General features: G+C 44.2%; 1 protein-coding gene across 1 annotated transcript in view; it reads left to right on the top strand.

Moving 5' to 3' along the window:
- The window catches only part of LOC132819201 (collagen alpha-1(XXIV) chain), a 429,304-nt gene that overhangs the window by 249,740 nt on the left and 152,761 nt on the right, over positions 1 to 26,803 (top strand). The window contains exons 20-24 of the mRNA XM_060830653.1: positions 7,384 to 7,437; positions 10,144 to 10,197; positions 12,393 to 12,437; positions 17,708 to 17,761; positions 17,937 to 17,981. Of these exons, the coding sequence (XP_060686636.1) occupies positions 7,384 to 7,437; positions 10,144 to 10,197; positions 12,393 to 12,437; positions 17,708 to 17,761; positions 17,937 to 17,981 (252 nt within the window). The remainder of the gene's footprint in view (positions 1 to 7,383; positions 7,438 to 10,143; positions 10,198 to 12,392; positions 12,438 to 17,707; positions 17,762 to 17,936; positions 17,982 to 26,803) is intronic.

The following is a 26,803-nucleotide window of genomic DNA, read 5'->3' as shown; positions in this document are numbered from 1 at the left end:
GATTTCAAGTTAGTTAAAATTAAATGAATAACAGGCTAGTGAAGGTAATGGTAATAATCATAGAACATGGAACAGAATGCACAGAACAGGCCCTTCGGCCCTTGATGTTGTGCTGACCTTTTGTCCTACTCGAAGATCAAACTAACGTAGCTACCATCCATGTGCCTATCCAAGAGTCGCTTAAATGCCCCTAATGTATCTGACTCTACTCCCACAGCTGGTAGTGCATTCCACACATCCACCATTCTCTGTGTAAAGAACCGACCTCTGACATCTCCCCTAAACCATCCTTCAATCCCCTTAAAATTATGCCCCCTTGTGGTAGCCATTTCTGCCCTGGGATTTTTGTTAAAACCCATCTGTTTCACTAATGTCCTTTAGAAGGGGAAATCAATTGCCTTTATCCAGTCTGGCCAAATGTGACTCCAGACCAGGGCAATGGTGTTGTCTCTTAACTGCCCTCTGAAATGGTCCAGTTAGCCACGCAAATAAAACCAAGAACTACAAATGCCAAAGATGTGAAGCAAAAACAGAAATGGCTGGAGAAACTCAGCAGGTCTGGCAGCATCTGTGGAGAGAAACACAGAGTTAACATTTTGAGTCCAGTGACCCTTCTTCCGAATCCGACACAATTTATTACCCACCACCATGTGGTTATTATCGACTTCTTCATGTGATGAAGTTGTGAAGAGATCTTGTTGGACTCAAATGTTAACTCTGTTTGCTGCAAGATCTGCTGAGTTTCTCCAGCAATTTCTGCTCTTGTTCCAACAAGTCACTGAATTGTATCCAAGAAGCTGACTCACGATCAATCTCTCCAGGCCAATTAAGGGAGGGCAATAAATGCCAGCCTAGCCAGCACTGGCCGCGTCTTGTGAATGAATAAAAGAAGTGGACGGAGAATTTTACAGCTTAGGACCTAGGGAGCTGCAGAGATGGACTGCACAATGGAGAGATTAAAATAGGAGGTGCCTGGGGGCAGAGATTGGAGGGTTGGAGGAGAGTTGATATGGTGTGGAGGGGAGGCAGAGGCAGTTTGGGGAAAAGGCAAGTCTTGGAAGGATTTGTACAGAGGAATGAGAGTTTTATGACTGAGGCATTACAGGGCACTGACGTTTCACTGCCACTGAAGAAAGCTGTCCTGTTTGAGAATGCAACCGATTTCCAGTTTTCCTATGGTCAGGATTTCTTAAATGCTACTTTGGAAAACAATGAACATCATCAACCACTAATTCAGTAAAATAGTTCAGTGCCTTATTGAACTGCGAGGGATGTGTGGAGCCTGATGTGATCTTTGGTGCTGAAGTGACATTCTTTGGGAGATCATTCCCTGGAAATGATTGCAGGAGAAAGAGGCAGCATGAGGATAATGAATCCAGAATAACAGAAAACCAGGCAGAGAATTCCATCGGGAAAATGGAAAGAAGCTGCCATTTCTGATGAATTCTCAGATTTATATCAAAGTGAGTTCAGCAACAATGGATCCTTTTGAAGTAAAATGACTTGTATCTGGCTTTGTCCCTAACGTTCCACCCAAACGAAGTGTGCATGTCCTTTGCCATCTGACAGTAGTTTGAAAGCAAGAAGCAAAGCAAAAACAAGAGGGAATAAGACTGGAAATATTGTCTGATTTCTCTAAAGCAGACATCCACATTCACTTAAAAAATGATGGAGTGGTAACTAGTGAGGATCTTAGCCTTAAACCACAAGAGGATACAGATGGGCTGGTCAGAGGCAAATAGAATTTAATTGGGCTAATTGTGAGGTGCTGCACTTGGGCAGGATGAACAAGACAAGGGAATACATGATGAACAGTAGGACTCTGGAGCACCGAGGGTCAGAATGTGCATGTCCATTGGCCCCTTGTGATAATGTGACAGGTAGAAAAAGTGTTTAAGAAGGCGTATGGGATATTTGTCTCTTCTAGCTGAGGCGTAAAGTTTAAGAGCAAGGAAGCCATGTGAAACTGTATAAAACATTTGGTTAAGCCACAGCTAATGTACAGTGTGTAGTTCTGGAATCCATATTATAACACTGGAGAGGAAGCAAAGGAGGACATTGCTTGGGATGGAGAGTTTTAGTGATGGAGAGGCATTGGATAGACTGGGGTTAGTTTACTTAAAGCAGAGGAGACCAAGAGGGGACATGATTGAGATGGAGAACATGATGAGGAACATAGATAGGGTAGACAGGAAGAAACGTCTCCCTTTGATGGAGGGAACAATGACCTGGGGACAGAGATTGAAATTTTCCCACTGTTTTCAGAATTGGAGAGGGGTAGGTGGACCTGAAATGTTAACTCTGATTTCTCTGCACAGATTCTGGCAGCAATTCCCGCTTCTGTTTCTGATTGCCATCATCCACAATTCTTGAGGGTGATTTTTCACCAGATTGATATTTGGAATGAGTGGGTTGTCTCATGAGGAAAGGATGGTCAGACTGGGCTTCTCTCCAGTGGAGTTTAGGGGAGTAATCAGCAATGTAATGAAACCACAAAAACCCTGAGGGGACTTAAACGGGAGGATGTGCAAAGGATGTTTCCTCTTGTGAGAGAGTCTAGAACCAGAGTCACTTTTGAAATAGAGATGAGTTTTTTATTCTCACAGAAGATTATGAGTCTTTGGTATGTTCTTCCTCAAAAGATAGTGAAATCAGAGACTTTGGTAGATTCTTGATAAGCAAGAGTGTGAAAGGTTATCAGAGGTAGGCAAGAATTTGGCTTTGAGCTGACATCCAAGATCTTCATTTTTCATTCATCCATGAGATAGGGGTGTTGATGGCTAGGCCAGCATTTATTGTCCCTGAGGACAGTTAAGAGTCAATTCCATTGCTGTGGGTCTGGAGTCACATGTAAGCCAGACCAGGTGAGGATGGCAGTTTCCTTCCCTAAAGGACATTAGTGACCCAGGTGGGTTTTTCCAACATTGGTTTAATGGTCAACATTAGACTCTTAATTCTAGATTTTTATTGAATTCAAATCCCACTATCTGATGTGGCAGGATTTGAACCCAGATCCCCAAAACATTACAAAGATCGCTTGATCAACAGGGCAGTGATAATACCATTAGGCCATTGCCTCCTGACTTATAACTGTTCTTGTTAACTGGTGCAGCTGGCTCAAGGGGTTGAATATCTTGTTCATGCTTCTACTCAGGTGTCCTATTGTCCCTGTGACCAAAACACAAAGTTTTCCTTGGTCTCATTGGCAACCATTGCACGGTTAGTCAAGCAACTGGCAAAGAAACACCAATCTAAAACACACAACCTTTGAGGGCATTGGAAGCAAATTGAATAATATTTATTGATATAGAATTAGATCAATATTTGGAAGAGGGTTAGATTTTGGGATTTATGACCTGAAGCAAAAAAAAGGCAGTTGATTGTAAGTAATTTTTGGCTAGTTTATTAGAATTAGATTTGTTGTCACGTGCACTCAGGTGTAGGAATACAGGAGTACAGAAATACCACATGGTGATAATTAGACAAAGTTAAAAATCACACAACACCAGGTTATAGTCCAACAGGTTTAATTGTGTGCTTTCCATTAAACCTGTTGGACTATAACCTGGTGTTGTGTGATTTTTAACTTTGTACATCCCAGTCCAACACCAGCATCTCCAAATCATAATTAGACAAGAGTATGTTGCTGGAAAAGCACAGCAGGTCAGGCAGCATCTGAGGAACAGGAGAATTGACATTTCGGGCATAAGCCCTTCATCAGGATTGATGCTTATGGGCCAGGGGCTGAGATATAAATGGGAGGGGGGTGGGGTTGGGGGGAAGGTAGCAGGGAATGTGATAGGTGATGAAGCATGGTAATAATTAGGTAGAAACAGGATATAAGACATGACAGGATGAGGGGGGACTCTCGCATTCCAGAGCAGGTGCAGTTGGCTCACTGTCTCTTTATCTCAGTAAATTATTGGGGAAGTATCCTATTACTCACTGATGTGTAGGAACCTCTTCCCTGGGTCTTCATGCCCCTATTGTGGTCCATCATCCTCCTGAGGGAGGCAGCTGCATGCCCCCGACCCTGAACAATGTCTAACATTCTCTTATCATCGTCCCCCTTCACCCTGCTCGATGTCAGTTTACATAATAAGACCATATGATAGAATTAGGCCATTCAGCCCATCAAGTCTGCTCTGACATTCGATCATGGTTGATACATTTCTCAATCCCATTCTTCTGCCTTCCCTTATAACCCTTGACCCCCTTATCAATCAGGAACCTATCTATCTCTGACTTAAATACACACAAAGACTTGGCCTCCACAGTCCTCTGTGGCAATGATTTCCACAGATTCCCTACCCTCCTTTACAAGAATGGTACTAGAACTCAAGGGTCAAAGTTACAGGGAGAGGTTGGATAAACGTTTTTCCTTATGGGGTAGGAGACTGATGGGGGGGTTTATAGAAGTGTATAAGATCATGAGAGGCATGAATAGGGTGGATGCACTCAGTCTTTTTCCCAGGATTGGGGGTCGAGGACTAGATGGCATCAAGTTAAGGTTAGAGGGGAAAGAATAAAAGGGAACCTGAGGGGCAACTTTTTTACGAGAGGGTGGTACGCATATGGAACGAGCTGCCAGCAGAAGTGGTTGAGGTGGATACATTAACAATATTTAAAAGGCATTTGGGCAAATACATGGATAGGAAAAGATTAGAAAAATATAGGCCAAGTGTAGGGAAATGGGGTTAGTATGGACGGACATTTTGGTCGGCATGGTCTAGTTTGGGCCGAAGGGCCTCTCTCTGTGCTGTAGAACTCTGTGGCTCTGTCTGAACAAATCCCTCCCCATCTCAATTCCAAAGGGTCATCCCTTCAGTCTGAGGCTGTGCCCTTAGGTTCGAGTCTCTCCTGCTGGAGGACTCAGCTTCTCCATGTTCCTTCCACTGGGGTCTTCCAAACTATTGTATAAGATTCAATCAGATGCCCCCTCATCCTTCTAAACTCCATCGAGTACAGACCCAGAATCCTCAACTGCTCCTCATATGGCAAGCCCATCATCCCTGAGATCATTCTTGTAAACTGGTTTTTGTAAGTTGGAACAGGAACACTGGGTAGCTTGGTTGGCAGGATGACTGGTTAGTGATGCTAATAGCATGGGTTCAATCCCCACACCTACCTGAGGTTAGTGTGAAGCTCTCAACCTCTGTCCTTACCTGAATATGATCAACAATCACATGATGCCAGGTTATGGTGCAATGGGTTTATTTGAAAATCTTAGCTTTTGGAGCACTGCCTCTTTGGGTGCTCACAGCACTCTGAAAGCTAGTGTTTTCAAATAAACCCAATGGTCTATAGCCTGGTGTTGCATGATTTTTGACCTTGTCCAACCCAGTCTGACACCAGCGCCTCCACGTCATGGCTACATGCAGCATGGTGACCCTCAGGTTAAACCACCACCAGTGCTCTCTCTGTCTCTGTCTCTGTCTCTCTCCCTCTCTCTTTAATCAGACATCAGCCGATGACACTGTGGTACTTTAATGAGTTTCATTTGTCGCCACAATGTGGAAAATGCCAGCTTTTACGTGGCTCAATTTTTTTACAAGATAAAATCTTCTGGGACTCTGCAGGAGAAAGCTGCAGAAAATGGGACTTCTTTCAGAGCTAGCACAAACATGATGGGTCCAAAGGTCTGTGCAAGGTAGTGCAGCTCTCTGCCCTGAATCTATGGTTAGGTTAATATCACACAGACAGGGTGTTTAAACTTAATATCCATAAGGTTACAAGGAAGAAAAACATTTGTGGATGGCTTAGGGAAATATTTGCTTTGTATATTTCTCACACATGTGTGCCATTGTGTTTATGTTACATTTAAAAGAAATAGAGCTTGAAATTTAACTACTTCCAGATCTTTTTCAAATCATTCCAGAACGTTTCATAATTTGAACAGCATTGTCCTAAGTCCCTCAGCCACTGGGGGAGCTGGACAAACGCTGGATTTGACTTTTCGCTGGCGAGGTTGTGTCCTTTGGCTGAAATTTCGGTTTGATTTCCATCTGATCAGCAGAGCTGAGTCAAATCAGATGTGGGGCATGTGGAGGTGACTTGGCTGACTTGTGGCAGTGTGACGTTAGAGACTGTGCATGTCCAGCCTGACTCAGCCTGATGCCAGTGTGTAACAGAACAGAACCACATGGCCCCCAACCTGTTCAATCAAGTGGTGCAGCTCAACGTATTTGGTTTAAAAGTTACTTTGCTGAAATCATACAACCAAGAGGAGGCCATTCAGCCCCTCCAGCCTAGCCTGTCATTCGAAAAGAATTCATATGTTGACCTGGAACTTAACTCTTATCTAGAGACCCTGATACAAAAATGTTTTAACCTTAACAGAAACTACTGGTGAAACTCAGCAGGTCTGACAACCTCTGTGGAAAGAAAGCAGAGTTAGCATTTCAAGGAGAAAGTGAGGACTGCAGATGCTGGAGATCAGAGCTGAAAATGTATTGCTGGAAAAGCGCAGCAGGTCAGGCAGCATCCAAGGAGCAGGAGAGTCGACGTTTCGGGCATGAGCCCTTCTTCAGGAATTTCAAGTCCAGTCACTCCTCTTCAGAACTGTCGCATGTGTGCTGAAGACAAAGTTGGGGAAGGGGAGGGATGAGCAGATAGGTGGAGACATAGCCCAGGAAGGTATATATAAAGGGGAAGGTAAACACAGAGATTAGAGATGGCAGGACAGGACTGAAGAAAAACCGAAGGAGTGATAATAAGAGCTAAGCTTAGGAGAGAATGGGTGAGCTGTACTGAAAACAATTGATGTAATGTGATAATGGGCCTCGGAGCACGTGAGATAAGTAACTGTGCTAAAACCAACCCACGCCATAACAGGACCAGGTTACAATCTTTGTTCAAGATATTCCATTTGCTTCCAAATCAATCACTTTTTTTTCACAGAACAGAATCAGAAATTGCTGGAAAAGCTCAGCAGGTCTGGCAGCATCTATGGAGAGAAATCAGAGTTAATGTTTCAGGTCGAGTGACCCTTCCTTAGTTCTGATTTCTTTGAGAAGTGATAACTCTACTTTCTGCCCACAGATGCTGTCAGACCTGCTGAGCTTTTCCAGCAACTCCTGATTTTTATTCTGATTTGCAGCATCTGCAATTCTTTTGGTTTTTACTTTTGACGGAGACAGTTCCACAAATGGGTGGGGGAGCGATTTCTGACAACCCCCTGAATGGTCTGGCTGGGAGTGGAAGGTTCCGCACCTCCCACCCTCCCACCCGACCAATTCTCTCAGCTAAAGGGAAACCAAAGCTAGGCTGTACAAACTGTCCTCTTAAATTACTTGGTGAGACCTTCAGTGAAGACCTCGAAATGAACGGTATTATTGATTGATTGATTGATTTTGGTGTTATATGTTTCTCTGTCTTTTCCAGGGGTTTCCAGGGGACATTGGCTTACCGGGCCCTAATGGACCACAAGGTACGAAGGTACGTTGGCAGGTGAAATATTGGACCAGTTATTCCAGAGAAACTGAGAATGTTGGAGGTGCTAAAAGGTCAAGCAGTTTGAGAGAGAAAGAGATAAAGGGTTTTATTGTACATTGTGCTGTCAGCAGTGTTGGAAATGGGAGAGCAGGTAAAATACCACCATCGACAGAGCCAGCCTGATCCCGCAAACCAGAGTGGGATGGCAGCAGTAGGCATTGTGCCATCTGAGCTCATTAGATTTCTTTTAAATTCATTCTTTGGGTGTGACAGACTAGGCCAGTGTGGGAGTGATCTCTCGGAGGCAATAAACTTCAGGAGACAGCAGAGTTTGGGCACAGGGTTGTTTATTGAAGCAGTCGCTGGTATAAAGACCATCCCATTCGATGGTTTAATGTGGGAGCTCAATCACCCCCTTAATCTTTGACTCAGATTGGAAGAATGATGGTCTGATCCTAACACAAGCAAATTTCCTTTTATACATTTTCTTGTCACTTTAACATGGTCGCACATACTCCCTCCCCCTGTATACTATTGGTTAATTAATGCTGGGCTTTTCAATTATGATGGGGTTTTCTGTATGAGTAATTGCTTGTTTCTGTGATTTCATTGGGCTATTTTAGGCCATTGGGTCAAGTTGAATTTTGCATGGTTACCAGTGACCCCCATCGCTCTCTGTGACATCTGTGTCTGTTCATTCAACTAGCTACTGTCCATGTTAAGAGATAATCTTAGAATCCCCAGTGTGGAAACAGGCCCTTCAGCCCAACAAGTCCACACCGACCCTCCAAAGAGTAATCCACCCAAACCCAATCCCAATTCCCCTACATTTACCCCTGATTAATGCACCTAACCTACACATCCCTGAACACAATGGGCAATTTAACATGGCCAATTCATCTAACCTGCACATCTTTAGACTGTGGGAGGAAACCGAAGGAACCCACGCAAACACGGAGAAAACGTGCAAACTGCACACAGTCACCTGAAGCTGGAATCGAACCCGGGTCCTTGGCACTGTGAGGCAGCAGTGCTAACCACTGAGCCACCATGTTGCCCTTTTCCAATACTTGTAATTAGATTTAAACTCTTTTTTTTTAATGATTTATATCTGCATATGTGTGTGTGTTAAATCTATAATTTATTTGAAAACTGTATCTATGATTATCTTGAAGAAATTTTATTAAAATTTACTCATAATATTCGACAGAATGATGAGAAAAATCTTAAGCGAAACAACTAATTGGCGTGAAATATCCATAACTGAGGATCGCAGTTTCATATTGTAAACCCAGTCTCACAGAGAGTACAGCGTTTTCCCACACTCTCTAATTTCTGTTAAACACAAACTTGTTGGGATTTTTGTCAGCCATTTTATGTTGCTTTGTCATTGATGGCCCTGACTGCCATCATTGATTGTTCATCCCTAATTGCCCAGAGGGAGCATGGAATATATGTAGGCCAGACTAGGTAAGGATGGCAGATTCCCTTCACTGAAGGACACTAGCAAACCAGGTTTTGCCTGACAATTGTTTTGTGGCCATCATTAGTTTATTCCAGATTAGTATTTTTATTCAATTCAAACTTGACCATCTGCCATGGTTGGATTTGAACCCGGGTCCCCGGTTCATTGGTGGTCCCTCTGGATTAATAGCACAGTAACCATATCACTAGGCCACACCTCCCCTTTACCTTCTTTGATGTGGGTCCTCATTTATCTGGTGGCAGAAGAGGCTACCATCATTGTATGGCTCCCTAACTGGGCATCTGGTACTATCAGAAACACCACTTTCCCTGACCCCCTCACCACATTCCCCCAAAGGTGTAAGGTGACAGGTCGGAATGAGGCAGGTGGAGGTCAGATGCCCATGTAGTGTGAATTTCAATGGCAGATTAAGTCCAAAGGGACTTCCTCTTGCTCTTACTTCCTATGTTTCAATGGCTTCTTGAATCATTCAACCATATAAAACACAAATACAAAATGCTTAATTCCTTAAGTTTCTCTTATGTAGCAGTCAGTCTGAAGTAAGTATAATTTTTGGCTAAATCTGATGGACTTTCTTTTGATTTTTTTTTCTGTGTGTGTGTACCCACATGTGCGTGTGTACCCGCATGTGTGTGTGTGTACCCGCATGTGGTGTGTGTTTGTTTGTGTGTGTGTGTATATATATACCACGTGTTTTTGTGTATGTGTGTATACCCGCATGTGTGTGTGTGTACCCGCACGTGTGTATGTATATATACCACGTGCTTGTGTGTGTGTATATATGTGTGTGTATACGTGTGTGTGTATATACCACGTGTTTGTGTGTGTATACGTGTGTGTATACATGTGTATGTGTATACGTGTGTGTATACGTGTGTGTGTGTATATACCACGTGTTTGTGTGTGTCTATACATGTATATACCACGTGTTTTTGTGTGCGTGTGTGTATGTGTGTGTGTATATACCACCTGTTTGTGTGTGTGTGTGTATACCACATGTTTGTGTGTGTATACGTGTGTGTGTATACCAAATGTTTGTGTGTGTGTGTATATATACATGTGTGTGTATACGTGTCTGTGTGTGTATACCACATGTTTGCGTGTGTATATGTGTGTGTGTATACCAAATGTTTGTGTGTGTATATGTGTATACGTGTGTGTGTGTGTGTGTGTGTGTGTGTGTGTGTGTGTGTGTGTGTATACATGTGTGTGTAACTGTTTAGGGAGTTCCAGGTGACAGAGGACCATTAGGACCCCAGGGAGCAAAGGGACAACAGGTAAGGCCTGGAGGAGGTTTCTGTGGGTCATCAGGGTAGGGGTCACCTCTCAAACGTAAGAGCAACATCTGAAATTCCTACTCAATAAGTAGATCAGGTACAACAGATCCATAATCTAGGCATTTCTTGGCATGTCTCCTTTAAAGTTATTGCAAGAAAGATTTGCATTTGTATAGCACCTGGCCCAGCAACAGAACGTTCCTAAATAAATGACAACAAATAAAAAGACTGTTGAAGTTTAGTCCCTGGTATGCCAATGCAGTGACCAATAAGGGGCACAGCAAACTTTGACAAAAAAGCAACATGACTATCAACAGATCGTTTGTTTGAGGATATTGTCAAAACTAAAGGGAAAACTCCCTTGGTCTTCTTTAAAATAGCATGGCAGGATCTTTCACACCCCCAGCACTGACCCTCTGACAGTGCGGCACTCCCTCCCCCAGCACTGACCCTCTGACAGTGCGGCACTCCCTCAGCACTGACTCCCGAAACAGTGTGGCACTCCCACAGCACTGACCCTTCAACAGTGGTGTACTCCATCACTACTGACCCTCCAACAGTGCTGTACTCCCTCAGTACTGACCCTCCAACAGTGCTGTACTCCCTCAGTACTGACCCTCCAACAGTGCTGTACTCCCTCAGTACTAACACTCTGACAGTGCGGCACTCCCTCCCTCAGCACTGACTCCCGAAACAGTGTGGCACTCCTACAGCACTGACCCTCCAACAGTGGTGTACTCCGTCACTACTGACCCTCCAACAGTGCTTACTCCCTCAGCACTGATCCTCCATCAGTGTGGCACTCCCTCATCACTGAACTTCCGACAGTGCTGTACTCCCTCAGTACTGACCCTCCAATAGTGCAACGTTACCTAAGTACTGACCCTCTGACAGTGCGGCACTCTCTCAATCAACAATTTGCTACCTGTCAAAATGAGACATTTAAGGTTGAAATTGGGACAGGTGTGAATTGATATAATATAATGTTTATTGGCTAGAGTTGAAAGAATGTTTGTTTGCAATCAGCAGTATGAACTTGCTGCAGTATTTAGATTAAGTAATTAATGTGCAAATTGAGCAAGGATTGAAAGTTAACAAGTACTCTAAGAGCAACAGGATGTACATGTAAAGCTAGTAGCTTAAATAGGCCAGTATGACCCTCTTGTGGTGCAGTTACAGTGTCCTTACACCTAGACGAGGAGGCCTGGATCAAGTCCCATCTGCTCCAGGGATGTGTAATGACATCACTGTACAGGTTGATCGGGAAATATAGGTTAAGTAACAAAAGAATGAGCTAGCAAATTCTGGAATTTAGAATGTCAATGCTTCTCTCTTGTTTTATTGTTGAACAAAGTCCAAAGAACATTCCAGCACAGGAACAGGCCCTTCGGCCTTCCATGCCTGTGCTGAACCAGATCCTCGATCTAAACCTGTCAATTATTTTCCAAGGGTCTGTATCCCTCTACTCCCTGCCCATTCATGGATCTGTCTGAGATACATCTTAAAATTGCTATTGTGCTCACCTCTACCACTTCTGCTGGCGACGCGTTCCAGGCACCCACCACCCTCTGCATAAAGAACTTGCCATGCGTATCTCCCCTAAACATTTCCCCTCTCACCTTGAACTCATGACCCCTAGTAATTGAGTCCCTCACTCTGGGAAAACATTTCTTGCTATCCATCCTGTCTACACCTCTCATGATTTTGTAGACCTCAATCAGGTCCCTCCCCAAACCTCCTTCTTTCTAATGAAAATAATCCCAACCTACTCAGGCTCTCCTCATAGTTAATGCCCTCCATAGCAGGCAACATCCTGGTGAACCTCCTCTGCACCGTCTCCAAAGCATCCACATCCTTTTGCTAATGTGGTGACCAGAACTGTCGAATTGAGGAAGCACATTGTTGAATTAAGTGCCTAGAAATTTCTGAAGAGATGCTGCTGGAACAAGAGGTAACAGGTGAATCCTGTAAATATGTCTATTATTAGGAAAAGGATATCATAGATCACTATGTGACTTGGGATCAAATTAACACCTACATTCAGGAACCAATTTGTGTATTAACAATTGCAAATTTGCCCTTCCAGCAGGATTTTTTTTTAGTTTGTCCATTCTGTTCTAACGTCTGCTGTGCATATTTGTGATTGCAGAAGTTATAATCTCTAACATATTTGAAAATTTATCCTTGTTCCACAGGGGGACGAAGGCCCACTGGGACCTCCAGGAAGTCATGGACCACTGGTAAGATTCAAACCTTACAATTGCAATATTTCTCCAAAACAGTGAGCTAATGCCTCACAGCATCACTCTGTGACAACGCCGGCCCCTGAGATCCAGTTTAGCATCCTGTGTTATAAATCCCCTGATTAAAACCTCTCTCAGGAAAAATACATCACATTGTGCCCCATTAAACCAATTGTTTTTGCATTGGATTCATGTGCAATCAATCACATGTAAAAAGGCCCATTTCCTTTTAGGATTTTTCCTTTTACATTTAGCAGGAAACCCACTTAATGAATCAGAGACGTACAGAATGTTCATTGAAGTTTGCATCTTCCTGAAACATGTGCCAGGAGATTTTAGCTGCAATGAATTTTCAGAAGCAAAAGGCATAGAGAGGGGTTTAAAGTGCTCTTACTTGGTGAATGTTTTGCCCTAGGTTGACATTATTGTTCAGATTTCCATGCTGTACCTGATCTATATGCATGGGCACATTTGCCAGGTTTATCACAGGACTGGCACGCAGTAAATGTTGCCAAGACAATCAGCTGACTTAAACCTGAGTAGACGATATCAACAGTGAGACTCCCAGTGAAGCATGACGTTCTGCTTCATTGGGAACAAAGACTAAGATGTCACCTTTAATTGACATGCGATTGGATGGCAGAATTGCATATCCTTCCTTTATTTTTAACCTCCTGTTAGGACATGTTGTGGCACAGGCATAGTGCCCAGGACCAGACCGACTTGGGTTCAAGTCTCACCTGCTCCGTTGGGGTATAAAAACATTTCTGAACAGGTTGGTTTGGAAAATAGGTTAAATAAGTAAGTAAAAATGTTTGTTAGGGGGCCCTCTTGTGGTAGTTGTCCCAACCCTGAAGCAAGAGACCGGAGTTCAAGTCTCACCTGTTCCAGAGGTGTGTAATGACACCTCTGGACAGTTAGATTAGGAAAATAAGTGAAATTATTTTTTTTTAAACAATATGTTAACATCTCGTTCAGAAAAACACCTCTCATTCATGTGGACCCCTTAATATACAATATCCTGTTTATTAGGGCAATTGTAGAGCAGCAATACTGTCCAAACCTCTGAGCCAGGAGTCCCAGCATCTAGGCTGCAGAGAGACACTGAAACTAGGAGCAGGAATAGGCCATTTGACCCATTGAGTTGCTCTGCTGTTCACATCTCACCTCCTCCACAGGGCTGTAATAACATCTCTGAACAGGTTGGTAAGAAAATATCGACTGCCTTTCATTTTCAGGATGCCAAAGTTGTAGAATTTGGATGAGGGGGAGACGATGGCCATGTGGTGTTATCTCTAGAATATTCATCCAGAAACTCATCTCAGCTTCTGGGGATCCAGGTTCAAAACCCAACATGGCAGGTGGTGGAATTTGATTTCCATAAACACTGTCTGGAATAAGAACCTACTGACAACCAATAAACCATTGCCGATTTTTGGAAAAACCCATCTGGTTCATCGATCTCCTTCAGAGAAAGGAACCTGCCATCCTTACCTGGTCTGGCCTAGGCAGGAGTCCAGACCCACTGACACAGCAAACTGCTTGGTTCGAGGGCAGTTAGGGATGGACAATAAATGCTGGCCAGCCAGGGCCACCCATGTCCCATGAGTAAATCATAAAGAATCATAGATACCCCACAGTGTGGAAGCAAGCTGTTCAGCCCAACAAGTCCACACTGACCCTCCAAAGAGCATCCCACCCAGATCCATCCCTCTACTCTATCCCTGCAGCCCTACACCTCCCTGGGCTAACCCACCTAGCCTGCACATCCCTGGACACTATAGGCAATTTTCCAATGATCAATCCATCTAACCTGCACATCTTTTCCTCCGAGTGCTCTGGTTTCCTCCCACAGTCCAAAGATGTGTTGGTCAGGTGAATCGGCCATGCTAAATTGCCTGTAGTGTTAGGTAAGGGGTAAATGTAGGGGTATGGGTGGGTTGCGCTTCGGTGGGTCGGTGTGGACTTGTTGGGCCGAAGGGCCTGTTTCCACACTGTAAGTAATCTAATCTAATCTAATCTAATCTTTGGACTGTGGGAGGGAACCAGTGCACCCAGAGGAAATCCACGTAAACATGGGGAGAATGTGCAAACTCCCAACAGTCACTCGAGGGTGGGATCGAACCCGGTCCCTGATGCTGTGAGGCTGCAGTGCTAACCCTTGAGACACCGTGCTGCCCGTAATAACAAAAAAAAATTTAAACTACCAGAAAAAAATAAAAATTAATGGGAGTTTGTCACATTCTTAAGACCATGAGAGCAACCCATCATGTCTGTCCACTATACAGTAAGATCCTGGCTGATCTGATTATCCACAACTCCACTTCCCTTTTTATCCCCATCTTTTGATTATGTTCTACTTGCCCCATGTGTAAGTGAGTACATATAGATCTGACATTTGTTCATCACAAGGATTAAAGGGATGTTAGAATGAGCAGACGAGCAGGCTGGGAGGGTCTGGTGGAGTTAGGTGGAGTCAGTGTTCCTGTGGTACATAAACCCTGGCTCAGGTCAGCTTGGTGAATGGCCTGTGATACAGGACGTTGAAGGGAAGGGGCTGTTGGCCATTGTTTAGGGAGTTGAAAGGAAGTGATATACAGAGGAACCTAGATTATCCGAATGATACAGACAGGGAGTATTTTGTTCGGATAATCAACTGTTCTGATAATTGAATGTCCAATAATCAAACGTTCGGATATCACAGTTTAGTCAAGCATCGGGACCTTGTGATCTTGTTGGACCATCCGAAATTTGGGTAATCAGTGTTCAGATGACCAAAGTTCCTCTGTAGTAGGCAGATGGAGAGAGAGAGAGAGAGAGAGAGAGAGAGAGAGAGAAGCAAGCACACAGAAAGCTGGAGAAACTCAGCAGGTCTGGCAGCATCTGTGGGGAGAGAAACAGAATGAAGATTTTGACTCTAGTGACCGTTCTTCAGAACCCTGTTGTAAACTCTGCTGCCAGACCTACTGAGTGTGTCCAGAAATTTCTGGTTTTGTTTGGAATCTCCAGCATCCACAATTGTTGGTTGTGTTTGGAGGGTCAGTTGTTGATTGTATTTGGTGGATCAGTTGTTGGTGCTATTTGGTGGGTCAGTTGTTGGTCTATTTGGAGGGTCAGTTGTTGATTGTATTTGGTTGGTCAGTTGTTGGTTTTATTTGGTGGGTCAGTTGTTGGTCTATTTGGTGGGTCAGTTTTTGGTTTTATTTGGTGGGTCGTTTGTTGGTTTTAATTGGTGGGTCAGTTGTTGGTTCTATTTGGTGGGTCAGTTGTTGGTCTATTTGGTGGGTCAGTTGTTGGTTCTATTTGGTGGGTCAATTGTTGGTCTATTTGGTGGGTCAGTTGTTGGTTCTATTTGGTGGGTCAGTTGTTGGTTCTATTTGGTGAGTCAGTTGTTGGTCTATTTGGTGGGTCAGTTGTTGGTTTTATTTGGTGGGTCAGTTGTTGGTTCTATTTGGTGGGTCAGTTGTTGGTCTATTTGGTGGGTCAGTTGTTGGTTTTATTTGGTGGGTCAGTTGTTGGTCTATTTGGTGGGTCAGTTGGTTCAATTTGGTGGGCCAGTTGTTGGTTCTATTTGGTGGGTCAGTTGTTGGTTCTATTTGGTGGGTCAGTTGTTGGTCTATTTGGTGGGTCAGTTGGTTTTATTTGGTGGGTCAGTTGTTGGTTCTATTTGGTGAGTCAGTTGTTGGTTTTATTTGGTGGGTCAGTTGTTGGTCTATTTGGTGGGTCAGTTGTTGGTTTTATTTGGTGGGTCGTTTGTTGGTTTTATTTGGTGGGTCAGTTGTTGGTCTATTTGGTGGGTCAGTTGTTGGTTTTATTTGGTGGGTCAGTTGTTGGTCTATTTGGTGGGTCAGTTGGTTCAATTTGGTGGGCCAGTTGTTGGTTCTATTTGGTGGGTCAGTTGTTGGTTCTATTTGGTGGGTCAGTTGTTGGTCTATTTGGTGGGTCAGTTGGTTTTATTTGGTGGGTCAGTTGTTGGTTCTATTTGGTGAGTCAGTTGTTGGTTCTATTTGGTGGGTCAGTTGTTGGTCTATTTGGTGGGTCAGTTGTTAGTTCTATTTGGTGGGTCAGTTGTTGGTTTTATTTGGTGGGTCAGTTGGTTCTATTTGGTGGGTCAGTTGGTTCTAGTTGGTGGGTCAGTTGAGCTGGTTCAAAGTGCTGCTGACATTGAGGGGATGGAGGTATCCCACTCCAACACGCTGACACTTCCCACAAAGCATCATAATCACGGAGACACACAGAAAGCAGGAGGAGGTCATTTGGCCCTCATGCCTGCTGTCCCATTCATGAAGATCATGGCTGATCCTCCCTCTCAATGCTATATTCCTGTTTCCTCTCCAGGCCCCTTGATAAAATTTGGAAGTGTTCTCAATCTCTTCCTTGAATATACTCAGTCTGTCAGCCTCCACACCTTCCTGTGAGTCTGTTGGCTGGTTGACAATTTGACTCCCCCTTATGCCCCCACCCTAGAAATCCAATCAGTGCTGGTCATTGGAGTTCAGGCTGAGCTTGGGACACTAGAGTGATGCTTTCACAAGAGAAGCAAGGAATCCTTTCCTCACAGGATGTGGGAAGTACTGGTCAGGACAGCATTTGATATTCATTTCTAATTGCCCTTGAACTGAATGGCTGTCTTGACCATTTTAGAATCACATGTAGGCCAGGCCGGGTAAGGATGGCAGATTTCCTTCCCTAAAGGACATTACGGAACCAGATGGATCTTGGTGACAATCTAACCAATACTGAGATGAGTTTTACATTCTAGATTTGTTAAATGAATTTAAATTCCATCAGCTATGGAGGTTATAATTTAAGCCCACAACATTGGCATGTTCCTTTGGGTTACTAGGCCTGTGACATTACCATTACTCCCCTATTTCCCCAACACAAATGTGCTTAAAATGTGGAATTTCCACTGGTAGACAGTTAGCAATGTCCTTTTTTGTTACTCACACGTGGGACATGGGTGTCACTGACTGGGTGTATCTTTATTGCCTGTCCCCAGTTGTACCTTAAGAAGGTGGGTCTGCTGCTTTCCTCATCCTTTGCAGTCCAATGTTTAGAATTGAAATTGAAGATTGTTTGAAGTTTGATAGTCTTGGGTATTGAGAGATACTGAGCCAAGGTGGAAGGATAGAATTAAGAGCATTGAGTGGCAGAACAGATTTGAGGGGTTGAATAGCCTGTGTTTGCTATAAATTTGATCTAATTGTTTTTGGCTGTTGAAAGTCCGGTTTATTTCTGGCGAACAATATATCAATTTGTTTTAGGGAAGACCTGGTCGAAAAGGATACCCCGGAGTGCTTGGATTAGACGGCATTAAGGTAATAGTTACATTCTTTCATTGCACAAATCATTCTGACATTGGGCACACAGTGGTCAGTCAGGAAACCATTGTTGTTCCATCGACAGCTGGAAAGAATTATTCCTGTCAAATTACATGCGACATGTTTACATCACTAATAATAAATATTTTCCATCCTTCTTCTGATCATACAGGGAGAGCAGGGAGATTTGGGAAACATTGGGAAGATTGGAGAACAGGTAGGTTTGAGTCTTTGCCACGTCCAATTGATTTTAAGCATCAAGAAGGAGATGTGTGTTTAGATCTGGCATTAGCTTCGCCTTTACAATGTTAGGTCGATATCAGAACTGATGGTAGTTCTTTTGGTGAGACACTGGGGACACATCTGGAACCAGTGCTTTGTAGGTTCAATTGAAATGATGGCAATGAGCATGTTGTTCTGTCCATACGCAGGTGAGACTGAGGGGTGACCTTATAGAGGTTTATAAAGTCATGAGGGACATGGATAGGATAAATAGACAAAGCCTTTTCCCTGGGGTGGGGGAGTCCAGAATGAGAGGGCATAGGTTTAGGGTGAGAACAGAAAGATTTAAAAGGGACCTAAGGAGCAACTTTTTCACGCAGAGGATGGTACGTGTATGGAATGAGCTGCCAGAGGAAGTGGTGGAGGCTGGTACAATTGCGACATTTAAAAGGCATCTGGATGGATATATGAATAGGAAGGGTTTGGAGGGATATGGGTCAAGTGCTGGCAAATGGGACTAGATTAGTTTAGGATATCTGGTGGGCATGGATGATTTGGACCGAAGGGTCTGTTTCCGCACTGTATATCTCTTTAACTTGATGGGTGCAACAAGCTGCCAGAGGGAGTGGAGGAGGCTGGTACAATTACAGCATCTAAAAGGCATCTGGATGGGTATATGAACAGGAAGGGTTTAGAGAGATAGGGCCAAGTGCTGGCAAATGGGACTAGATTGGGTGAGTATATCTGGTCGGCATGGATGAGTTGGACCGAAAGGTCTATTTCCATGTTGTACATCTCTGTGGCTCTTAGTGTTCGGTTGTCAATTGCATTATTAATGTTACAAAACATTTGTTGCCAAAGTTTCTGTCTTGAATTCATCAGGACAAGTCCAAAAATACCAAGTTGCAAACAATCAGAACAATTTACACTTCAGGAGTAAAGAATTAGCGAGTTTTGAAAAGATTTGTAGTTCAAGTTGAGGTTCTGGATGTAGGTTTGCTCACTGAACTGGAAGATTCATTTTCAGATGTTTCGCCAGCATACTAGGTAACATCTTCAGTGGGCCTCCGGACAAAGCACTGCTGATGATTCCTGCTTTCTATTTATAATGTTTGGGTTTCTTTGCATTGGTGATGTCATTTCTGGTGGTCACCCAGACCTCTCTGTCCATCAATTCTCCCCAAGGCTTTTCCATTACTGTATAGTTCGTTCTTGAATTGGAATTTTGAAAATGTATCACCTCGCATTTGCTTGGCTTGAACTCCATCTGCCATTTCTCTGTCCAACTCTCCAGTCTATCTATATTCTGCTGCATTCTCTGACAGTCCCCTTCAGTACCTGCCACTCCACTAATCTTAGTGTCAACTGCAAACTTGCTAATCAGACCACCGATATCTTCCTGCAAATTATTTATATATATATCCCGAACAACAGTGGTCCTAACACCAATCCCTGTCGGACAGCACTGATCACAGGTCTCCATTTTGAGAAACTCCCTTCCACTACTACTCTCTGTCTCCTGTTGCCCAGCCAGTTCTCTGTCCATCTAGCAGTACACCCTGGACCCCATGTGCCTTCACTTTCTCCATCAGCCTACCATGGGGAACCTTATCAAACACCTTACTAAGGTGCCATCTACAGCCCTTCCCCCAGTAATCAACTTTGTCACCTCCATAAAGAATTCTATTAGGTTTGTAAAACATGACCTTCCCTGCACAAAACCATGCTGCCCAATGCTGATAAGCACATTTTCTTCCAAATGGGTATAGATCTTATCCCTCAGTATCTTCTCCAGCAGCTTCCCTACCACTGACGTCAGGCTCACCGGTCTATAATTACCTGGGCTATCCCTACTACCCTTTTTGAACAAGGGGACAACATTAGCAATTCTCCAGTCCTCTGGGACCTCCCCCATGTTTAAGGATGCTGCAATGGTATCTATTAAAGCTCCAGCTATTTCCTCTCTCGCTTCCCTCAGTAACCTGGGATAGATCCCATCCGGACCTGGGGACTTGTCCACCTTAATGCCTTTTAGAATACCCAAAACTTCCTCTCTCCTTATGCTGACCTGACTGAGAGTAACCTAACCTCAACATCCGCCATGTCCCTCTCCTCAGTGAATACCGATGCAAAGTACTCATTAAGAATCTCACCCATTTTCTCTGACCCCACGCATAACTTTCCTCCTTTGTCCTTGAGTGGGCCAACCCTTTCTCTAGTTACTTTCTTGCTCCTTATATATGAAAAAAAAAGGCTTTGTGATTTTGCTTAACCTTGTTTGCTAAATATATCTCTTGACCCCTTTCAGCTCTCTTAATTACTCATTTCAGATTGGTCTTACATTCCCGATATTCTTCCAAAGCTTTGACCATCTTCAGTCGCCTGAACCTTATGTACGCATCCTATTTCCTCTTAGCTAGTTTCACAATTTCACCTGTAATCCATGGTTCCCTCATCTTGCCATTTCAATCTTTCATTTTCACAGGAACATACCTGTCCTGAACTCTAATCAACCTCCCTTTAAAAGCCTCCCACATATTGAATATGAGTTTCCCTACAAACAGCTGCTCCCAATCCACATTCCCCAGCTCCTGCCGAATTTTGGTATAGCTGGCCTTCCCCCAGTTTAGCTCTTCCTTTAGATCCACTCTCATCTTTGTCCATGAGTATTCTAAAACTGACAGAATTGTGATCACTGTTCCCAAAGTAATCCCCTACTGAAACTTCCCCTGGCAGGACTCATTCCCCAATACCAGATCCAGTGCGGCCCCTTTCTGAGTTTTACATACTCCTCTAGAAAACCCTCCTGGATGCTCCTTACAAATTCTGCTACATCCAGACCTCTAATAATAAGCAAATCCCAGTCAATATTGGGAAAATTAAAATCTATCACCACCATCCTGTTGCTCGTCCATCTTTCCATGATCTGTTTCCATATTTGTACCCCTACCTCACGCTCATTGTTGGGAGGTCTGTAGTACAGCCCCAACATTGTTCCAGCACCCTTCTTATTTCTGAGCTCTGCCCATATTGCCTCACTGCTTGAATCCTCCATAGTGCCCTTCTTCAGCCCAGCTGTGATATCCTCTCTGACTAGTAATGCGACTCCTCTACCCCTCTTACCTCCCTCTCTATCCTGCCTGAAATATCGCTATCTTGGGATATTTAGCTGCCAATCATGCCCTTCCCTGAAGTCTCAGTAGTGCAATAATATCATACTCCCAGGTACTAATCCAAGTCCTAAGTTCATCTGCCTTACCTACTACACTTCTTGCATTAAAACAAATGCACCTTAGACCACCTGTCCCTTAATGTCCATCATCTGATCACACTGACTTCATTATCTAGTTCCTTACAGGCTTCAGTTACTACCTCCTGACAGTCCACTGACCTCCTCATTTGGTTCCCATCCCCCTGCCACATTAGTTTAAACCCTCCCCAACAGTGTTAGTAAAAGCCCCTCCCCAAGGACATTGATTCCAGTCTGGCCCAGGTGGAGACTGTCCAATTTGTAATAGTCCTGCCTTCCCCAGAACCAGTCCCAATGTCCCAAAAATCTGAACCCCTCCCTCCTGCACTATCTCTCGAGCCACACATTCACACTGAATATTCCATCGTTCCTACTCTGACTAATGCGTGGCACTGGTAGCAATCCTGAGATTACTCCCTCGGAGCTCCAACTTTTTAACTTGGTCCCTAACTCCCTAAATTTAGCTTGTAGGACCTCATCCCATTTATGACCCATATCATTGGTACCTGTATGCACCATGACAACTGGCTGTTCATCCTCCCCCTTGAGAATAATTTTGCAGCCAATCCAAGACATCCCTGACCCGTGCACCTGGGAGACAACATCCCATTTGGTAATCTCATTTTCGACCACAGAGCTGCCTATCTACTCCCTTTACAATTGAATCCCTTACTACTATAGTCCTTCCACTCTGTTTCCTGCCCTTCAGTACAGCAGAGCCAGCCACGGTGCCATGAACCTGGCTACTGCTACTTTTCCCTGGTGAGCCATCTCTCCCAACAGTATCCAAAATGGTATACCTGTTTTGGAGGGAGATGACTGCATGGGACACCTGCACTGCCTTCCTGCTCTTTTTCTGCCTTTTGGTCACCCATTCCCTTTCTACCTCAGCAATCCTAACCTGCGGTGTGACCAATTCACTAAATGGGCTGCCCACAACCCCCTCAGCATTGCGGATGCTCCGAAGTAAGTCCATCTGCAGCTCCAGAGCCGTCATGCCATCTAACAAGAGCTGCAGATGGTCACACTTCCTGCACATGAAGGAGTCAGGGACATCAGCCACATACCCTGAGCTCCCACATTGAGGAAGAGGAGCATTACATGGATCTGAGATCGCCTGCCATTTATAATGTTAAATCCAACTTTAGTCTTAGCTTATTTAAATGAAAAAGAAAAGTTTTCACCAAATCACTCAATAAAACAATTTTAAAAAACAGGAAATAGAAAAACCTGATCAACTCACACAGAGTCTCTTTATTTTGGTTCAATGAGGAGAGCGGGTGGGAGACACTGCATGTGTAGTGTCTCGGGTTCAGCAGCTACCCAAATAAAATGGTTTCACTCACCTTCCCAGCAACCCTCTGGTCCTCGCTCTCACCTCTCGACCAATGGACACCCCGACAGGGACTATAGGCTCCTTCTCGCCAGTTCCCGGGTCTTTCAAAAACAGCCTGATGCCCGAACATATTCCTTTGGTTTTACAGAGAATGGGTCCCTCTGTCTGAGTGCATTATCACTTCTATTCATGTTTCAAGCTCAAGTGTTTATATTTCTTTGTTGTTAGTGTTAGTGTAGCCACAAACTCACTCAGGGCTCTATTTGCAGCAATACTCAGGTTCTCCCAAGAGGCTGCTGCCATTATTAATTTCAAAAAGAGGCAAGGGGGTGGCCAAAATTCCTACTGGCCAATAGAGATGATACATCTGAATATCACAAGACATAAGAGCAGCAGTAGGCCATTCAGCCCATTGAGTCTGTTCTGCTATTCAGTGTGATCATGGCTGATCTGATCATCCTCAACTCCAATTTCCTGCCTTTCCCCCATAACCCTGATTCTCTTCCTGATTAAACATCTACAATGTGGAGGTGTTGGTCTTGGACCAAGGGGTACAAAGTAAGATGACACATGACACCAGGTTATAACCCAACAGGTTTATATGTAATCAGCATGGTGGGCCAATGGTCAGCACTGCTGCCTCACAGCGCCAAGGAATGGGGTTCAATTCCAGCCTCAGGTGTCTGTATGGAGTTTGCACGTTCTCCCCGTGTCTGTGTGGGTTTCCTCCAGGTGCTCCGGTTTCCTCCAGGTGCTCCAGTTTCCTCACACTGTCCAAAGATGTGCAGGTTAGGGTGGATTGGCCATAATGTTCAGGGATGTGTCAGCTAGGTGCATCAGTTAGGGATAAATGTAGAGTAGTAGGGTAAGGGAGCTGGTGACTCTTCGGAGGGTCAGTGTGGACTTGTTGGGCTGAAAGGCCTGTTCCACATTTTAGGGATGCTCTGGATTCTATGATAAGCTTTCGGAGCAGTGCTCCTTCATCAGTTGAAGTGAAACGCTGTCTCTCTCAGCGTCGAATTTACTTAACAAGCCAGCCTCGACAGCCCTCTGTCGGAAAGAATCCCACTTCCCTCTGAGAGAAGCTGATCCTCCTCATCTCTGTCATAAATTTGTGACCCCTGATTCTGAGATGATGCCCTCTAGTTCCAGATTCTCGTACAAGGGGAAACAGCATTCAGCCTGTCAGGTCTCCATCTTTGGTGTTTCAGTAGAGGCACCTCTTATTCTTTGAGATTCCAGTATGTGGCCAACCTACTCAGCCTCTCCTCAGAAGACAGTCCCTCCTTATCTGGAACCAGCCGAGTGAACCTTCTCTGGACTGCCTCCAATGTCAGTGCATCTGTCCCGAGATAAAGGCCCCAAAACTGGTCTTGGTATTCCAGCTGTGGTCTGACCAGTGCCTTGTTTAGTTTTCGAAAACCTCTCTACTTCAATACATTATTCCCTTTCCTATTACCTGCTAAACGTGGATGATAACGTTTTGTGATTCTTTGCAAATCCTTGGATGATTCGTGCTACATGGTCTATTTCTGTACTGTAACACCTGCTACATCACGGTAAAACAGGCCATTCAGCCCAGCTGGTCCAGGCTAGTATTTATGCTACGCACGAGTGTCACCTTAACCCTTGCCACCTCACCCTATCACCAGATCCTTCAATGACTTTCTCCGTCGGGTTGTTAACTAACTCCCCTGACACATATCTCTGCCTGTCCCCTTATTACTCCGTGTGCAGGTGAGGGCTGCATTCTCATCACTCTCAGTGTAAAGAGGTTGTTCCAGAATTTCCCATTGAGTTTATCACTGGCTCTGTCTTGCTAAAACTCCTGATTTTGGACGCTCCCATTTCTGCATTTTAAAATGTACCCTAGTGTCGATTATTTTACCAATCCACTTTGAAGTGGTTAAGTCATTGTGGTTATGCCTTGTGGGAACATATGTCCTGTTGCATATCAGACGTTTACACACTTTCAGATTGGTAACTTCAGTCCTTCTTTGTCCCGCAGTGCTTTGTAAAACAGAAAAAAAAAAGCCATTGGTTAGAACTAAATGATAATCCATTACTCTTGCACAAGCAGCTGCTCTAGATTTGCTGCTAGACTGGAGGGCAATGCTCAGTCCGAGAGGAGACTCTAATATAGTCAAATAATGCACAGGGCTATGGGGATAAAGCAGGAGATTGGCATTAGGTAATAAAGCTCGCTTCGGGAGCTCGAGTGAGCACAGTGGCCCGTTCTGTGTTATAACAAATCTAATTCTGTGACCTGAAGACACCGATCAAATCCACGGGGAGATTTATGGTGCAACCTTTGTGATTTTAACAGAACAAATGAACAGAAACTGTTTCCAATGGCAGCAAGGTACTGACACGAGACTATTAACCCAGGGACCTTGCTAATGTTCTGGAACAAAAACAGAAGTTACTGAAAAAAGTCAGCCGGTCTGGAAGCATCTGTGAAGAGAAATCAGAGTTAATGTTTTGGGTCCAGTGACTCTTCTTCAGATAGACAATAGACAACAGGCAATAGGTGCAGGAATAGACTACTCTGCCCTTCAAACCTGCACCACCATTCATTATGGTCATGGCTGATCATCCTTAATTAGTATCCTGTTCCTGCCTTATCTCCATTACCCTTGATTTCACTATCCTTAAGACCTCTATCCAAGTCTTTCTTAAACAAATCCAGAGACTGGGCCTCCACTACCTTCTGGGGCAGAGCATTCCACTCACCCACCACTCTCTTGGTGAAGAAGTTTCTCCTCATCTCTGTCTTAAATGGCCTACCCCTTATTTTTAAGCTGTATCCTCTGGTTCGGGACTCACCCATCAGCGGAAACATGTTTCCTGCCTCCAGAGTGTCCAATCCTTTAATAATCTTATACATCTCGATCAGATTGCCTCTCAGTCTTCTAAACTCAAGCATATACAAGCCCTGTTGCTCCAATCTTTCAACGTAAGATAGTCCCACCATTCTGGGAATTGACCTTGTGGACCTACGCTGCACTCCCTCAATAGCCAGAATGTCTTTCCTCAAATTTGGAGACCAGAACTGTGCACAATATTCCAGGTGCAGTCTCACCAGGGCCCTGTACAGCTGCAGAAGCACCTCTTTGCTTCTATACTCAATCCATCTTGTTATGAAGGCCAGCATGTTATTAGCCTTCTTCACCATCTGCTGTACCTGCATGCTTACCTTCATTGACTGGTGTACAAGAACACCCAGATCTTTTTGTACTGCCCCTTTACCTAACTTGATTCCAGTTAGGTAGTAATCTGCCTCCCTGTTATTGCCACCAAAGTGGATAACCATACATTTATCCACATTAAACTGCATCTGCCATGCATCTGTCCACTCACCTAACTTGTCCAGGTCACCCTGTAATCTCCTAACATCCTCCTCACATTTCACCATGCTACCCAGCTTTATATCATCAGCAAATTTGCTAATGTTACTATTAATACCATCTTCTATATCATTAATATATATTGTAAAAAGCTGCGGTCCCAGAACTGATCCCTGCGGTACCCCACTGGTCACTGCCTGCCATTCGGAAATGGAGCCGTTTATCACTACTCTTTGTTTCCTGTCAGCCAACCCATTTTCAATCCAAGTCAGTACTTTGCCCCCAATACCATGCGCCCTAATTTTGCTCACTAACCTCCTATGTGGGACTTTATCAAAGGCTTTCTGAAAGTCCAGGTACACTACATCTACTGGATCTCCCTCGTCCATCTTCAGAGTTACATCCTCAAAAACCTCCAGAAGATTAGTCAAGCATGATTTCCCCTTCATAAATCCATGCTGACTCTGACCTATCCTGTTACTACTATCCAGATGTGTCATAATTTCATCCTTTATAATAGACTCCAGCATCTTTCCCACCACTGAGGTCAGACTAACTGGTCTATAATTTCCTGCTTTCTCTCTTTCACCTTTCTTAAAATGTGGTATAACATTACCCACCCTCCAATCCGCAGGAACTGATCCTGAATCTATCGAACTCTGGAAAATAATCACCAATGCATCCACGATTTCTCGAGCCACCTCCTTCAGTACCCTGGGATGTAGACCATCAGGCCCCGGGGACTTATCAACCTTCAGACCTAACAGTCTCTCCAACACCAATTCCTGGCAAATATAAATTCCCTTCAGTTCAGGTCCTTCAGCCACTGTTACCTCAGGGAGATTGCTTGTGTCTTCCCCAGTGAACACAGATCTGAAGTACCA

This window comes from Hemiscyllium ocellatum, chromosome 9, assembly GCF_020745735.1.
Source record: "Hemiscyllium ocellatum isolate sHemOce1 chromosome 9, sHemOce1.pat.X.cur, whole genome shotgun sequence".
Lineage (NCBI taxonomy): Eukaryota > Metazoa > Chordata > Chondrichthyes > Orectolobiformes > Hemiscylliidae > Hemiscyllium > Hemiscyllium ocellatum.
Note: the sequence above shows the minus strand (reverse complement) of the source record. Positions and strands in the feature narration are given on the sequence as shown.